This window comes from Lampetra fluviatilis, chromosome 5 (assembly GCF_964198595.1).
Source record: "Lampetra fluviatilis chromosome 5, kcLamFluv1.1, whole genome shotgun sequence".
NCBI lineage: Eukaryota > Metazoa > Chordata > Hyperoartia > Petromyzontiformes > Petromyzontidae > Lampetra > Lampetra fluviatilis.
Window position 1 is genome coordinate 11,669,018 of NC_136279.1, and position 18,054 is coordinate 11,687,071.

General features: G+C 41.7%; 1 protein-coding gene across 1 annotated transcript; it reads right to left on the bottom strand.

Moving 5' to 3' along the window:
- Positions 1-213: 213 nt before the first annotated feature.
- Positions 214-13,395, bottom strand: LOC144932228 (thiosulfate:glutathione sulfurtransferase-like). Its single transcript, XM_078856178.1, has 4 exons — positions 13,265-13,395; positions 10,696-10,815; positions 6,896-7,055; positions 214-2,644 (listed from the first exon to the last, which is right to left on the bottom strand). The coding sequence occupies exons 1-4, from the start codon at positions 13,278-13,280 to the stop codon at positions 2,587-2,589; spliced, it is 354 nt and encodes a 117-aa protein (XP_078712304.1). The 5' UTR covers positions 13,281-13,395; the 3' UTR covers positions 214-2,586.
- Positions 13,396-18,054: the final 4,659 nt, after the last annotated feature.

The following is an 18,054-nucleotide window of genomic DNA, read 5'->3' on the forward strand; positions in this document are numbered from 1 at the left end:
CACCGTGGCGCCCCTCGGCTAGTCGGAAAACTATAACCCTATTATCTGCATTATAAGATGCACTTTCACCCCCCCCCCCCCACCTGCATTTTAAAGTAGACGTTGTGGATACATATGTAATGGGTGCCATGAGTCGCAGACGTAGACTTTGGAGGCAACACATTTATTCAGTTCCAACACACGGGGTAACTTCCCCTTAACAGAATAACAACCTAAGGTGGTGACCACCCGGCTAACTACACTAGTTACCACTTAACTGTTACTACGGACCCGGGACTACAACATCTGCCCGGGTCCACGTGCTGGAAGACTCGTTGAACGGAGATCGTAGACGAAGGGTTTCTTTCCCGAGATGAACAACGCTGGTCCCTCTCGGGACCCGGCTTCTATTCTCTGTGGCGTGGCCGGCTCCGCCCTTGGCCACGTCCACCTTCCAGAACCCTCGGGAAGGATCTGGGTCCCAATCACGTGACCCCCCTAGCCCTCTCTTGGGGCCCCTCTGTCAACTTAACCGGTCACGTGTCCTCCCGGGTCAACCAGAGTGCCATGGCCTCACACAACCTTAGCCTTCGGTTGGCACTCACACACCCTATCCTGTAGGGCCGGCACTGCACTTACAGCCTGGTGCCACCCAGCGCTATTGTCCAGCGCACACCGTGCCCCTCTAGGGCCGGTACTACACCACAACATGGTGGCATCCAGCGATGTCACTACACAGATGTGCTTGCGACCATATTTGTATATATTTATTAACACCAGGCGCAAGTTTGGGGTGTGCCTCACTTTTCCTGAGTGTCTCATATGGCGGATACATTAGTCAAATATTCACTTGTTACAGATGGAGACCCATGCACACATTTGGCATGATGGTGTCCCTTTTGTTCATTTATAAGATAAAAAAATAAATTATTTCCAGTTTCTGCTCTGCCAAAGTGCACTCAATGTCAATGTTTTAAATATTTAAAAGTTTTCTTATTTTGATATTCAAACACAAGTTCTGTTTACTAATTGATTTGTTTCTATATGAGGAATTGGTGTTTCAATCTTTTTTCATGGACCAAAAAAAAAAGTTTTTATTAGCTGACATGCCCAGTTAGATTTTCTTTTTGTCTAAATTAAATGTTTGTGACACAATTCCATGCAAATTTTATGAACATCTTCTAAGCATAGCTGGATTATGCAATGCTAAAATTATGTGCAATATCATTTCACGATCGTTGCCTTCATACATCATTCAAAAATGCATATGGGTCTTCACCATTATACACCGTATGTTACAATTTGTTAAAAACACATCTATTAATACAGTCTTATGTTGGTGAAGATGGAGCACCCATTAACCATACATATATGCTTACAATGCATTTCTGAGCATTTAATAACTGCATATTGCTCCCTGAATCGCTTCAAAAGGCAGGTCTCATCCAAACAAGGAAGAACATTCATACGCATTCATGGGGGTTCTGGAATCATTTTCAGAATGCATTTGTCCTCGGGAGGCATTTAATGACCAGAACTCATGGAAGGTGTGCAGGATGCGGTGCGCGCTGAGGGTGCAATGAGACGACGGGGCTGTGATAGCGACTGTGCTGGAGAGGACCTGTCCTATCTCTAACTTTGGGCAACCCTTTGAGTACTTTGGCCAGTTTTATAAACAGGATGATTCCATAACACTCCCTCCCTCCCTCCTGCCTACAGACAGACGGACAGACAGACACGCACCCAGGCTGTCCTATCTCTAACTTTGGGCAACCCTTTGAGTACTTTGGCCAGTTTTATAAACAGGATGATTCCATAACACTCCCTCCCTCCCGCCTACAGACAGACGGACAGACAGACACGCACCCAGGCTGTGTTTCTTGGGCTGTCCGACACAAGCTTGGAGCTCCCATTAATGAGAAAAGGCTTTAAAGTTCTGAAGTGTGCCACCCAACAGGATATATCGATGTCACACCCATTGATGTATCTTATGAAAATGTACTGGAGTTAGATCAAAAGGGTGCCATGATGCATTGACCATAGATTGAAGTGTTTTTCTCATTCAAAAAAGCATTCAAATTAATATTTGAAGTGTTTGAAACACACTGCCTAGGTATGCACCTACAAGATAAGACACGATCAGAACAATCATGTTTTGGTTTAATCATTTGAGTTTCCGATATGATTATATTATGTCTAAGATTTTATTAAAAACCCCACCAGCACAATAGTGGACTCAATTAATGTCAGAGAGGTTTGTTGAATGTATATAGCATCATAGCCATGTGTAATTGTACTGCATAAATACACAAATATATACTATGCAGCATGTAATATACTTATTATTTTAAACCCCTCTCCTGAATTGTATACACTTATTTCCCCCAAAATGATTCAGTAGCATTACGTTTGAATTTACTAAATATTTAACCATGAACATATATATATAAAAATTAAATAAAAACATTTATATTGACAACATTCTGTGCGTGTGTACACACACACATACAACACACATACTGTAATTACTGTATATGAAAACAGTCAAATATCAAGTCATTCAGGTGTGCGCATTGGCCTGAGCAGAGCCATGAAGGTGATGCTGAATCACATCTTCTTGGCCTTGGAATTCCATTCTGTGTAGCCCCCCGTGTAGTTGCGCGACCTGCAAATGAAACAGCACAAATACGAGTGTATAACTTCTACAAAAAATGCAATCTAAGCCATTCTCAATCCACCAATAGATGAAGGCCTCGCCACACCGATAACGAGGGTTTTTTTTCTGGTCAGTGCGGGTTGGTGAAACAGTTGGCGGGAGGGAACCCAGGAGCAGATTTGTTTGCTCCCCGTGGCTGTTAGCTGTGGCTGGGAATCGAACTCCAGCTGCTCTCTGCTTGAAGTAGTGCAGGGTGATGCCCATCTTTCATCTTTGCTGGTGGTGTTGAGCCGGTGGTAGAAATTTCACATTCGTATGGAGGGAGCCAGTCTCTCCATAGGAAAGACAATTTAAACTGCTCACGAAGTAATACCCATTCAGTGTACATTCACAACTAATATTCAGTACATACAACGTACAATAATTGAACGAGATAGAATCGGGCAGAACTATCCCTCTTCCATTGATTACTAATGCATACCTGTCAACCCATACGGTTTACCCGTATTCTTGTACAGGGAAATTGAGTTTGCAGGTCCATACGGCATACAGCCTTTTTAATATGTGCAAACATTGTTTTGTCTATTTGTCTGTGTTTCTCCCTTGTGGTGGGACTTTGTGGTGGGACTTTGTAGGATGAACGTTGAGATTTATAAGGGCACGGGGTGACCAATAAGGTCTGAATTTGTCTGCAATAAGGTAGCCACTGATAAGGAGTTGACAGGTATGGTAATGGCCTAAACAAACTCCCTAAAATTTGCCCTTCCATCTCCATCCCAAACGTCACCCCTCCCGATCTTCCCTATAGCTGCAGATGTTGTTGGCCCCAACGATTACAAATCAGCCTCTTCTATGCGGTGGGGCTACAGCGGTCGAGATGGCGTGTGCATCTCGCTGCTGCTCAATCTGTTCAACCCGTGATTTTATTTAGATTTTTGTACAAATAAATTGATTAACTTTGTCTGTATGTGTTGATTATTCAAATATGGTTTCCCTTGAGATGCTTTTACTATTTAAATGTTAGATGAAATCTAATTATGATATTGTAATACACTGTATAACAAGTAACAGAACAACAACATACACATTGACTTGGCTCAATTATTCATTGCCAATGCATTGGTTCTATTTAAAACTTGAATTCGTGGACGGCTTGCATAATATATCCTTGTGTAATGCGGGCGTAAACGGCTTCGCGGATATGACGTCATGGGGGGAGGAGTTAGGTCACGTGGGAGAGAGGGGTGAGGTCTTAAGGGAGAGATACCGGAAGAGACGGGGGAGTGTGGGAGACAGAGTTAGAGTGAGGCCACGCAGGGCGGAGGTCGAGGAGTGGCGAGATCGCCAGATACACGGAGGGTAAGACTTGGCACCGTCGGCCAGCGGTGACCAAGCACGGAGGAACAACGGGCAGCGGTGGAGCTGCAGTGAGGGCAGCGATGGGGCTGCAGTGAGGGCAGCCGGAGGACTGCACAGGGGGTCTGCAGCGGAGCTGCAGAGGTGTGGAGGCTACGGGAGCGAGGGCAGCTACGGAGCTGCCAAGGGGAGAGCTCTGAGCGAGGGCCGTGCGGGAAAAGTGTAAGAACCCGAATAAAGGACGACGGAGACAGAACCAGGATCGAGTCCCTTATTACACTTGCATAAATAACAGAGGATGCAGCCTTGTTTGATGAATCGATGATGAATGCTTTCCGTTGACCTTCTTCAGTCACCCTGGGTCCTGTCCTTGTTAATATTGTTGGGCAGTGACAGTCGCATGGCCCTGAAATGTTGACATTTCTGGCTTGTTGGTTATTTTAACCTGCTTGCTAGGACACCGTGCAGTGTACACAAGCTGGCTACAATTGCCCTCAAAATCAGTTACTTATTTGTTTGCGTTTTAGTTATTAAACGACACAATTGCCCGTTGTATTTACAAATGCCTAAATAAAGGGTAGGGAACCCACTTGGCAGCAGTAAGCAGATGAAAAACCACCTGACTGCCACTTTCATTGTTAGCACTGCTCAACAACTAAACATACACATGTAGACAAAAGTAATGTTTAAGGCCATGGTCAACCAAAATATTGTGACTTACAATCTGAGACCACATTGCACTTGGCTTTTCATAAAAAAATTAAGGTAACTTCATCATCGGCATCAGCCATGATCTATCCACTGCTGGATGAAGACTTACCAATGCCATCGCTATCACTGCCTTTCTTGAAATGAAACAATCTAGATCCTGCATACAGGCGAATTCATATTCATTGCTCCATCTCCATGGTGGCCTTATGCACGAGTGAGTCCACTGCTATGGCTGCCACTCTATCAGTAGTATTACTCACCATTTCTACATTTTAAGTTATTTAACTAAATTATTAATTACATTTGCTGAACTTTGATCAATGTGCTCAAAGTCTGAAAAGGACCATCCAATCAGAATGTCGAGGTCTGATTTTTCCCTCCATGATATAAATTAATCTCATGATTTATGTTTTTCTTTCATCTGTTGTTATTCTGTACGATCGCAAATGAAGAGGAACAAGACTAATGCAGCAGCAGCACTTCCTTGTTCTGCCCGTCCTTTATATGAATTACAGGGTGGAGCAGTGGTACACGGCTTAGCACGGTGCGCTATGAACCCATTTCCTGAGTTTAATCCCTGGCCATGCCTAATTAAAGTGGAAAGTGATATCAGACCCAGTCCTCTCCTCTCCCCTCTTCTTCACAAACCTGCACTGACCAGTAGAAAACGTGGGGAGGACTGTATCCATGGGTGAATCGAGGATAGCTGGAATTTAGCTTTTACTGGTAGGAACCACCTGGTTCCACCAACCCACAGGGGATTATTGTGTCCGTCCATCGTGCATCAAAAAATGAGAGGGGTGGGGCTGGTTGGAGAGGGGAGGGTGGGGAGGGGCTGGGTAGGGAGGGTGGGGAGGGGCTGGGTGGGGAGGGTGTGGCTGGGTAGGGAGGGGCTGGTCACCCCGTGGTGCCCTTATAAAACTCAACATTTAACCTACTCACGCCGGCTTGTGCCCGCCCTCACAGTCGGCCATATTTGCGGAATACACCACGCTGCCGTTGACCCTGGCCATTGACCGAGCAACCCAACGTTCCTACCAGCTCCCTCCGCAGGAATGTGTTTTATATATATGAACTATGAAATTGTATTTTAATAGGTTGACTGGGTTACATAAACGTGGAACGAGTGCTCATGACCTACGACCGGGTGTTAAAAGTTAAAACCGCGATCTTGACCTCAAAGTCAGAGGCAGTATGTTGTGAACAGGTCATATCTTGGTGCTATTACAAAGTCTGCTTGTGGCCATTAAAGACCTTCACACCTGTCAAACACAAGTGCATTTTATCATTGATGGAAAATTTAGTTAAAATAACTCTTACTCACCCAAAGGAGCAGATGGACAAGGTCTTTAAAAAAAACAATCGTAAGCTAAAGGCCTCTGAATTAATGTTATACTAAATACAGTAGTCACGTGCATAAATCAAAGTATATTAACTTATACAGTATTTCAATTGGATAGGGGAAAAGCCCATTATGTAGTAATATGCATGATACAGAATAGAGAATAGAAATATAAACTAAAACTGAACCAAAATGAATTATTTTTAATTTTACCAGTTAAGGCCTACTGATCTATATAGCTCTGTTCAGAAGCGACCTGGCCACAAATTAAATTATAGCTCAACGAAGTTGCTTATCATGTGGACATTTATCGCAGCCAAATTCTCTAAATGCATTTTTAGAAATGTGAAGGAAAAAACTGGAGGACCCGGAGAAAAATCGACGCGACCACGGGGAGGACGTGCAAACTCCAAATATATAAGCATCAAGGTCGGGATCAAACCCATGATCTCCTCTAGACTAGTTGAGGTAGTTAACATCCCGCCAGCGTGGCGCCCCAAAATTAATGGTTGGGTTAAGTGAGTGTTATCCAGATAATACTGGATTTGTAAATAAGATCAGCCAGTGCTTGTAAAAAAAAATATGAACATGCCTATACCTGCTTGTAAGGTATATTTGTTCTACGCTTGTTTTTAGCCTTTACTATTGGTCTCCCCCCCACCCCCAAAAAACACAAGGGATTATTTATCAGTGCTGTAACAATCCTGGAGGTTAAACAAGTGCTGTCGCTGAAACAGATCGGAATCCCAACTCCGAACAATGATCTCCGACACCAGTTTGCCCTCGACCTGGACAAAACAAACACGTCTCCGCATTGTGAATGGGTTAAAACCAGAACTGAGAGTGCGTACTTTGTGTAGCCGAGTTTTCGCAGACTGTAAAGTGCTGTTTGTCCACGCATTCCAGATCGGCAGTAAACCACAATGTTGTCTTCCTTGTGCGGCATGTCCACCCCGTAGAGGCCCTTGAAGGTGCCAGAATCTCGGATGAAAGCGTCGTTGATCTTCCCCACTGGAAGGGCACAGCAAGGGAAGAAATGTTTAGACCCGCACAGTCCAGAGTAGAGAGGGATGATAAAGAATGGTGCAGGAGAGTTAGGAGAGTGGAAAATGTTGACCCCCCCCCTTTCAACAAACTATTTAGAGCTTATTCGATTGCTGTGTAAGTGTTGCCAGTAACCACATGTAAGCAGTGTTTCCAACATCGTGATTTTTGTCACGAGATCAAGAGATGTTTTGGCTTTCCTTTGCGATTTTTTTTTTTGCAAAGCGACTAATGACGATTCCTGTGACTTTCTGGGACAAGGACATGCAAATTTAGGAGCGATTCCAGTAGTGTATTAAGTGTTCTGTATCAATTTAGTTACGTGAACCGCTTTTGGTAAATTGCTAAGTGACATTTTGACGACATTAAAAGTGATATTTTGCGACATCTGGTGACCTTTTGAGGTTAATTTGGCAATTTTCCGATTTGAGAAGTTGGCAGCACTGCATAGAAGTGTCACATTGCAGCCCCCTGGTCTCAGGCAGTGTTTTCACACATTTACGCTCTTTCATAAAATTGCCCAATTATCCCATTGCTAGGCCCATACTCTTAAGGGCATCATTATAATTCTAGATACTATCACAAGTATTTAGAACAATCACAGCATTGACCTGAGGATTTACAGTCAAGTGGCATGGCCATGTCCATTCATCCCCCATCGTGAGCTCGAGCACAGTTTTGTTGTTGACAGAAGGAGTACTGACAATATCAGCGGGCCACCTGTTAAAACAAGTTATTTTGAAGAAAGAGACTGTAAACATTCGTCTCACAAAGGTGTGTTTTTTTTTAAATATTGCAAACAAAATAAAAAAAATTACAACAAAAAGCCCAGATAAAAATGTCATCTTTTTTTTGTTAGACAAAGCAAGTAACGACAAGAACATTACGTTCTTGAAAACATTGTGCAACACAGGAGTGCGTGTTCGGGACAAACATCGAAAGGGGCGCGGGTTATGGAAATAATATTTTTCTAAAAAAGGTTAAATAACTCGTGTGCAGTGCACAGACCCGTGTTCTCTCTGACATTTTGCATTCATGTTATTTATACATGTGAATTATATCATTAACAGTCATTATCTATCCATTACTGGATGTAAACCACCCCATGCGGTCATCATTCCTCACGGTCCAATGCTGCTACCATCCATCTCACTCTTACAAATGAACTTATCTCATCATTCCATCTCCACGATGGCGGTACTCTTGGTCGAGTTCTCCCCTCTGCTGTACAGTATTATAACCGCAAGTGTGTGATGTTATACCCATGTAATAAATCTGGGCCAAATCACAAGTGGCACAATTGTTTCCCCGATGGAAAATTAACTCTCATCGCCAACTTCGCACTGGCTGAAGCACGAGGGTGTGCCGCAATGTGGTGATGCCACGATATAAGATTCACGATAATGGTATCGTCCGTTTTGTTAAATGTCAATATTTCGTGATTAAGTAAAGGTAATAAAGTGGCGCAGGCCTTTTATTACATTCTTACGCCGCGTCTGGAGGAAGGGCCTCCACTAGAGGGAGCTCTAGAGAACCTCTCTGTGAGGTATTTGGCCTACTCTTCCACGCTGGCGAGACATCTCGGGAAAAAATGAGAGCACTCACACTTTTCCTCACCACACGCGACCTGCCGATGGACGAACTGTTATGTGCCCATTTATTCTCAGGAGTAGACAGAAGCAGGATGGCAAGTCCAGTATGCTAACCATGACAACATGGTGGCATCAGTATTGATTATCGTTGCTCTTGTATTTATTTAATGTATATTTGACATCCTGACACACATACAAAGGCAATAATTGTAAAGTTGTAAGTGATACGCCATTATTCATTCAATTAATCCTGGGTAAAATATGATCGAGCGTAATGGACGACTTGGCGATTAATGAAAATTATTTTTTTGCGGTTAATTTAATTTTGTCATTATTTTCAGCACTATGGATTGTAAACACGTGATTTGGTGATGCTGCTTGCTGCTGCTGTGTTGGCGGTGGTGCACTAGCAAGCACAGTCAACAGAAAAAACAAACAAGATACTCGTCAATAACACCGCCTCAAAAGAAAAATACACTTATATAAAATATGCAAATAAGAATATACATATGAAAATATACGTAAACTGTATATATACAAATATATTTAGTAAGAAAAATTTTAATATATTAAATATGTTCCGACGTTGTGGGCAATGGCTCTTCTTCATATCTGACCAAGAGGGTAATTCCCGAAACGTCGCAGATTATATCTTTTTATTTTAAGGCATTTCTGTTTACGAGTTTTTTTTTTATTATGATAGATTGTAAAGTTGCAGTGATTGGAAGACTTGTGGCAGGCTTGTGTTACGTGAACTGCACTTGAAGAACCCTTTAAGTCATCTTTATTCGTACTGAAAGCATGACAAAAGGAATCAAAATACAACAGAGGTGCCATATACATTCACAAAGTTATGGGAAACGGACATTTCTATGAATCATCGTATTTAGTAAAATATTGATATTGTGTCGTGAAACCGTAGTGAGCACACAGCATTTTGTACCGAAATCACCGTTCTGTTTCTTTAGCACAGCACAAAAGCCAACGAAACAGGATTCAGCGAAAGAAGACGAACCAGTTTTTTGTTTTTCTTTTTTAATGATTGTATCACAATGCTTGCGGTTATGCAATGGGCGGTGGTATGTGGGTGCAAAGTGGTTGAAAGTCTACGGAAAGTACAGTGCTGTAGTCAGTCCTTATTTAATGATATACATCGCAAAACAACAGTTTAATGTTTAACGTGCCCAATTAATGTAAGTGAATATCAGTGTTGAACTATAATTCTATTTGTGAAGGGATGATAAATGAATAAGCGAATACCAGCTGTACCTGAATGAGTGAAATAATTAATGCATGAGTGAATAAATGAAAGTGAATGAGTGAAATGGAGCTGTAACCTGAATGTGTATATACAATGATGAGTGATTGGCAGAATGAGTGGATAGTGGTTGTACCTTAATGAGTGATCACATTGATGAATGAGTGAATGTAGAAAAGTATTTGGCTAAATTAGTGAAAAGTGGATGTACATGAATGAGGGAATGATTAAATTAATTAAATTAGAAAAATGTAATTTGGTGAATTAGTTAATGAGTGGCTGAATGTGTGAATAGTGGTTGTACTTCAATGAGTGAATTAATGAAATGGATAAATGTTTGAAAGGGAATTTAACACTTCGGCTTTTTTAAGGCCCAACACTGGAGATTTTCACAAATCTGGCAACTGCCTGATGATTGTGTTTGCCACTACCGGCGGATTGTCTGTACCCAAATGTTAAATTTAGTGGGATTACTCTTCAACAACACACTGGTTTGTGAAAGCAGAAATTAAATGGCACGTTTGTTCACGTGACAGCTTTATTTGGCTGTGTTGGGAAGAGGAAGGGTTGTACAACACATATTAGCATTTTCCTCATGTGATCTAACTCAAATATCAACGATGATCATGATATGAAAGAGATTTGGTAGAATTTAGTAGAAGGCAACATGTACCGTGAAAGAGTTCATTATTGAATCAATAAACAAATGCGATTCAATTAATTATGGAGTGGCTGATTGAGATGGCTGTGGCTGTACCTGGAATGTTGATGGCTGAAGGTATCATTCCCTCCTCCGTTTCACATGGCTCCCGCACGTCGAACACTCTGACGTCTCTGCTCTGCAGCAACCGCTTCAGCTCCTCATAGGAGACCTTGTCTGGCCAGAACACAGACACACGTGTGAAAAATGTCACTTTTCTCATATTTTTTATAATAATATTTAAAATCATTACAATGTAAAACCCTTTGTCAAGCCACCGCTGGATTCAGGCCTCTTCATGTCGTTTCGGTCACAGTATTAAAAAAATCATATTTTACCATACTGGTCTGTGTTTGTTTGCGAAGATGTGGGGGAAATATGTCACCACTGATATGAGTCATGGCTGTGAATCGAACTTGGGTCACCAGATTAGGAGCATAGTATGCTAACGATTGCACCACCATAATTAACCTTCTCCAATGAATGGTAATCTACCTTATGTACGACATGATTATAAACTGCTTAACTATAGTAAAAATATATATATTTACTTCTGTGCTTCCATGACCATCTATAATTGCCAAGCAATAGGAGTTCAGGAGAAAATATCCAATGCAGAGTGCATTGCAGCTGTTTGCCAATAACTTAAACTAGTCTTTAATAAATAAATAAAATAGCAAACATTCTTTGCACAGCAATCACGCTTGGTGTGCCGTTACGGTGAATTGAATCAATGTGTTTTTCCCCCCACAGAATTCACATGATACGAGCAGTCCGGAATATCTGGCTAAGTTAACCTCGTTAATGAAAGTGCCCTTTTCGTTAATTCAATATACGGGGAGCAGTGCACAGTGAACCGTGAACACTGCAGAGTGGATCCCTGAGCAGTGGACAGTGAAGAGTAAAAAGTGATCATTAAACAGATGACCTTAGATCCGAAGGCCCAAATAATCTTGTTGATCTGAGGAATGTATCCTTGTTTTTTTGTTCAAAGTGCTTACATGAGCAGATGGCAGAGTTACTCTAAAATTGTGTAACGATCGCATTTACTGGACTGGCACAACCATTTGTGTGTGTGTAACATCCGTACAAAGCAAGCAGGCCTACATACCAATTACGATCTATACAGTACTTGCCTCTCTTATGTGCCTAAAACATAGAGTTTCATACTCTTCGTTTTTTCGGTAAAGTCACGTAGGTAAAAAAATAAATTAAAGTTAATAAAATAAAATAATAAAAATCACGACGTTTCGGAGGCAACACAAGTCTCCATCATCAGGTGGGACCGTCACAGCCAGATTTGCTGTATCACTTGATTTGCTGTATCAAATTTCGATTTAAAGCTTTCGTGACTGCAGGGATTCATCTTCTTGGTTCTTTCGGTAAAGTCACGTAGAAGGGAAGTAATAAAATAATAAAAATAAAACATAATAAAAAAAAATAATTCTCACGACGTTTCGGCTACAACGCAAGCAGCCGTCTTCAGGTGAAGAATGAGACACTGCCAAGCTAGGAGCTTATACATAAGCTGGGTTGGAGGTGGAAGAAGAGCGCCTTAACAAAAAGAATGTGCATATCAAGAGGAATTTAGCATATTCATGGGAAATGCGTAGGAGGTGGGCGGGGGGTTTCAAAGTCATAATTGATACAGCAAATGTGTTGCCTCCGAAACGTCGTGATTTTTTTTTATTTTATTAATTTTAATTTTATTTTTTACCTACGTGACTTTACCGAAAAAACTAAGAGTATGAATCCCTGCAGTCACGAAAGCTTCAAATCTAGAAACACAGAGTTTTTGTCAATCCACTGCTGGATGAGGACCTGCCCTACCAAACTTCCGTCACACTGGGTCAATTGCGGGTTGGCGAATGTGTCGAGGCGTGAATAATTACATGGATTGTGGTGGACTTCTGCTATACTCTCCACAATGTATGAACATTGTCAGAAAACTGCACGTAAGTGATAAGCAAGAAAACGGTGAAGAGAACCCCGCAAATTATCCGCGCATCTCTGGAATGTCAGTCCCGTGCTGGTACAGCTGCATTTCGTTCAGTTGCAAGCAAAAAAACCGACTGTATAAGTTACAAGTCCCTCGACTTTCAGCAAAGCCTGAAAAGTATATTTGTAAACCATTCAAAACATGTTACATGTTAACCCTGTAAATTAAGTATGATGTATGTTGAACTTATTTCGCACCATATACAGCCAGCCGTGCTTATCGGATCAAATGGTCACAGCATTTAAGAATAATAAAACATTTACATACATTACTCGGTATCAACGCTGAACCCATTCCATGGAAGTTAAATGTGTTATTCACACGTGCTCAGTGAACTCGGGGAATAGTTTGACGAGAAACGCTCCAGTCAGTACCAGCGATAATCAGATTGAGTCAAATACCCACGGACGCATTTCCACACTCATTTCCCCATAAAGTAGCGGACTCTCCCTCCACTCACTCACTCACCTGCAGCTCACCTGCAGCGGTCACTCGTGGAGAACCTCGTCACTGTGACGGCTAAAGAGGCACTTCCCCACCGGAGCACACCCATGCAAGAACACGACAGCACACGTTCACGTAACGAATAAATACAGGAATAAATAATTTCAAACGGGTGCACCTTACCTGTCACCGCAGACATTGAGGGAGAGATAGATTGCTGCAGGTCTCGTAGCCCTCGCCCGGGGTATATAGCAAAGGCGGAGGAGTCCGTGAGTGGCTGCCCACCGCGTGCCTTTAAACGCCCAGGAGGCCCTCCGCCGATCTTATCTTTAGCCAATTGCTTCCCTTCTTCCGGGGTAGGATGAGTCAGCCAAACTCGAAAGTCCATATGACACTAAAAGCTAATTATATAGCCATGTTATATATTGGGGCACCCGCTAGCTAATTGGCATGGTGACAACTTCGGTTTTTTTTGTTTCCACGCTCCAGATTTGTTTTTGTATATAACTGTAATGGACGGATAGTAACGACGAGGAGTTAAAAATAGCAGGCAAGAGGTCAAATATGTTGAACCTCATTCCCTTATTCATTCTTATTCATGCACAAAAAAATATTGCTTCGGATTTTACACAAAAAGGAAGGTGATGTTTATTTACATAATGGTCAAATATATGCATTTAAACCAAAACATCTAAATGGCATCACTATTATCTGCTGGATTATTGAAGCTTCCACCTGATTTAAGGTGAATAGTATTGAATCATTAACTGTTTAAATTTCATACGTAGGCTTTCACTACTAATAATACAATTCATAATTAGCTTATTTTGAGATAGATCATGTAGATATAATGATAGTTAAAAACATTGACCATATACCGACACAATCAAACCCAACTAATCTAATTATCAATCATTAACTGCTGGCATTGCAAACATTAAAAACATGTGTATAGGATTCAAAGCAAACATATTCTGAATTTCCATTGTGGGTAAATAATGCGAGTTTATTTGCTACTAATTCCTTTTTTGAAGTCTCCAAAAGATATAACAAAATTACCAGTGGGTTTCACGCTGTTCTGTTAGCCTTGCTAATGACGCTACTGGGAGGCGTTCACTCTACTGGTGAGGCTGAAGAACACTTAAATGCGATGTTTATTACTATTTAATTGTCCTAGGAAGGAAATAATTTTACGAATAATAAAATACACAAACTGCAGCCATGTATTTGATCAAACATAAACAGAACACAAAGGAGTGTACTGCAAACATGAAATATTTGATAAAACTGCACCGACCATTGGAAAGCGTTCATCGTTACAAGACGTCATATCTGTATCGCGTGCCTCGGAAAAAAAAACAAGAATTGTTTTCTAAAGAAATTCCTTGCAATTACAAAAATGTGACATTGGCAAAAGAAGACCAAACGAGTCAAGTCTGGTAGCGTGCAGTCGTGATCCTGAGCTGATGCATCTTGTTTTTATCCAAGCACTGCGTGATTGTTCAAGACTTACTTGTTATTTGAATGTCCATCACAAAGTATTCTTTATCATATATTTACAGCCGTTTGTCAATCCACTGGCGGTCATGGGGAGTTGTTTGACCATGCACAACGCTGGTCAGTGCAGGTAGGTCAAAGAAGGGGAGGCCAGGACCGGTGAAGACATCACTCTGCAATTATTGATAGCCCTTGCCAGTAATCTAACTCATTTTGACAGGTTTTTAGTGCAGTACACAGTTTATTAGGCAGCATATATACCGTAATAAGTCTCATTCGTAAAAAAATACTAAGATGAAACGTAAAGCTAATATCTTCTCGAAAAATTAACCCGTAAAAACAAAGTTTTTCACTATAACTCCTTTATATGCGTGGCGGCTAGAGTCCTCTCGTCCTCTGGCTTGAGATGGCTGCCACCTATGGGTCAGATGATTGTCTGCCACCATTAAGCAATTGGTAATTAAATATTTTAAAAAATTCCCTAAACAGTGTAAAATTTTGGAAAAATTTTTGGAAAAAATTTTACACGACAATAAATTGTCACGCACAACGAGTCTGTGTGGAAAATGTCAGCTCGATTGGATCACGGGAAGTGGGTTTAAAAACGACCGAAAGACTTGCACGGTCGTAAGCAAGCACGCAAGCACGCAAGCAAGCGAACTTAATATAAAGGATTTAAAAAAAAAAAATTCACGAAAAATAATTGTCACGCACAACGAGTCTGTGTGGAAAATGTCAGCTCGATTGGATCACGGGAAGTGGGTTAAAAAACGACCGAAAGATTTGCACGGTCGTAAGCAAGCAAGCAAGCACGCAAGCACGCGAACTTAATATAAAGGATTTAAAAAGAGGTGTAGGATTAGAGAACCAAGGTTGAATTGTATATTCTGTACGTAAAAAATGTATTACTCAGAGTTTACAAGGAACACAATTGGGATGCCTGTGACCTGATAATATAAACCACGGGGATTATGGAGGATGTAATTTAAGGAAAATACATACATTTACGTTTTCATCAATATTGTGTACAAAGTATGCATTCCAGTAACTGACTTCATTCTACAATACAAAATCATCAATAAAACAATTCTCGAAATATTGGAGTCCATGAAACAACAACCCCACAACCTCCCCCCTCCCACCTCCCCAAAGACAAAGATGCCCCGTGTAGCCTTCACAGACTGTTGGGTGCAAGTGCAGCACCTATGAAGGCCGGAACGGCACACGAGGGGGTGGGTGGCCAGGACCACGCTCGGCCGCCTTTGTCTCCCGAGTGGCGATGTTTTACACACCGCACCAGGTACTCGTTTAAGGCTGAGTCGACCTAGGAGAGGCCCAGGACCGGTTCAGATAATTGTCACTGGTGTTAGCCGTGAGCGCGCCAACCCCCCTCCCCACCACCCCGTGACCGGCAGTGAGTGTAAAATCAATATGTTCCATCTCATTTGCTGATATCAATGGTTTCTACAATTTCTTTCTTCATTGACAAACAAAACAATCTACAAAAAATATCAGGGAGATTAGGTTCAGTACTTCAAATGCCACATATACTGTCATGCAATTTCTTACGGTTATTTACAAAAAAACATCAAACACAATTCAGTCAATACGAGCACGCACAATAATAGCCACGCGTACTTTTTATCACTACCCTATCAAAGCAGGGTACAATAATACTAACAAATTAATTCAAGGGAGACAGTAGCATCAATATTTCGTGTATCCTGCGTCCTATCTTTTGCAAATCCATAGGAGCACGTGCATAGCTCATGCAATGCGCAGGAGACAATCTGATTAGAGGGGGCAAGGGGGCATTGTCGGTGCAATGTAGGATTTGATGGGGCCTCGGTAAGACACTAGTTTGCCAGTTGTTGACGCAATGAACCCAGCGATTAAACTCAAGCCCCCCCCCCCCCTGATCCACGTAAAACCTATTATACAGCACCGTGCATGGGTAGAGTGGTGGCACAGTGGTTAGTGCGCTGCGTTCTGAACTCTGTAACTCTGGTGACTTACGTTCGAGACCTGACCTCAGTTAATGTCGGTGGCGAGTGATAACTGAATCGCCCCCCCCCAATCGCCTACCTACAATGACTAGCGTGGTGAAGTATGGTCAAACAATCCCATAAAGCTAAGCAGGTAAACTCTGGACCAAAAGCTCATAAAATCCTGGTGGCTTGAAAAATAGAATAATTCCATGTGGAGAGTTGAATGGGCATTCAGTTCAGAATATTTTTTATTTTATTTACTACAGAACGTGTAATGGTCCAAAACAGCACAATATGAGATTATATACCATAGATGAACCATTATTTGAGGGTTAGGTCATTCCGTTAGCTTCACATTGACATCAACCGACCCACTGGTGTCAAGGGAGCCAGCAGTTACTCAAAACAAAGCAAACCTCAGTGTTTAGACTCCCTCATCGGGGAACACAACATGACTTTGTTGTAAAACGTCCAAAAAGGTAGACAACTACACAACTAACAGCAGCATGCTCATTCGTGCAGCGGACAGCAGTGAATACATTGCATTGTATTGCAACATCATATTGCACATTATTGTAAAGGTGCTCTCCCCTTGAAATTAAATTACTTGTCACGATTCAGTGCCATGATTCAAGAATCGATTATTTTTCTGACGTGGTAAATGTGGCTGCAAGGATCAATAAAAATGAATTTCAACAAATACATGGAAAATAATCGACCTTTACACGGGTAATTCTCTTTCGCGTATCATGAACATGAGAATCGATTACGATATATGAATCGATACATGGACACTATCGCAGGTGTATGTAACAGAGCGTAACTGGTAAAAAAAACATTCATCCCCAATCAGATGACAACTTTTAAAATAGAACAAATTGTGAATGTATTATCAAGCTGAGTGCATTTAAAATGTGAGTGTTGTTGCAAGTAACATTTACGATGAAATTCACAATGAGCTAATGTAATCAGACAACTGTTTCTACAGTTTATTTGTTCATGAAGTCCAAAGCAAAATCTGGAATCTACGTATGTACAGTAATTGCCTTTCTCCCAATGGCACACTATCAACATCGCAAGACGAGGACTCCATTTGAAACACTCCCACAGCAGTCCTCCTTCACCGGTGCACGTTCAAGAATGGCTTGCAGAAAACTAGACATCACAGAACTGCTTCTGAAATCTCAAGTGATCTCTGATCCGCACTCGGGGGCAGCAACTTCCCCAACCCGCCGTGCTCGAGGGACTAACGTTCGTCACGTGACAATGAAAGCGACATTTATTCATTCACAAGGTTGACATTTTGCCAAATTAAGTGCAAACTCTAATGTAATGCGATGGATGTTTTGTGTGTGCAGTCACTGGTGACCAGGCTGATTTCAACGAGCTACACTCGGAAATCCAGTGTAATCACGGGCAGAAACTTCAAACCCAAGATCTCAGCAGTGCAGGGTCAGGGCTTTGACCCCTACGCCACCTGGACACATG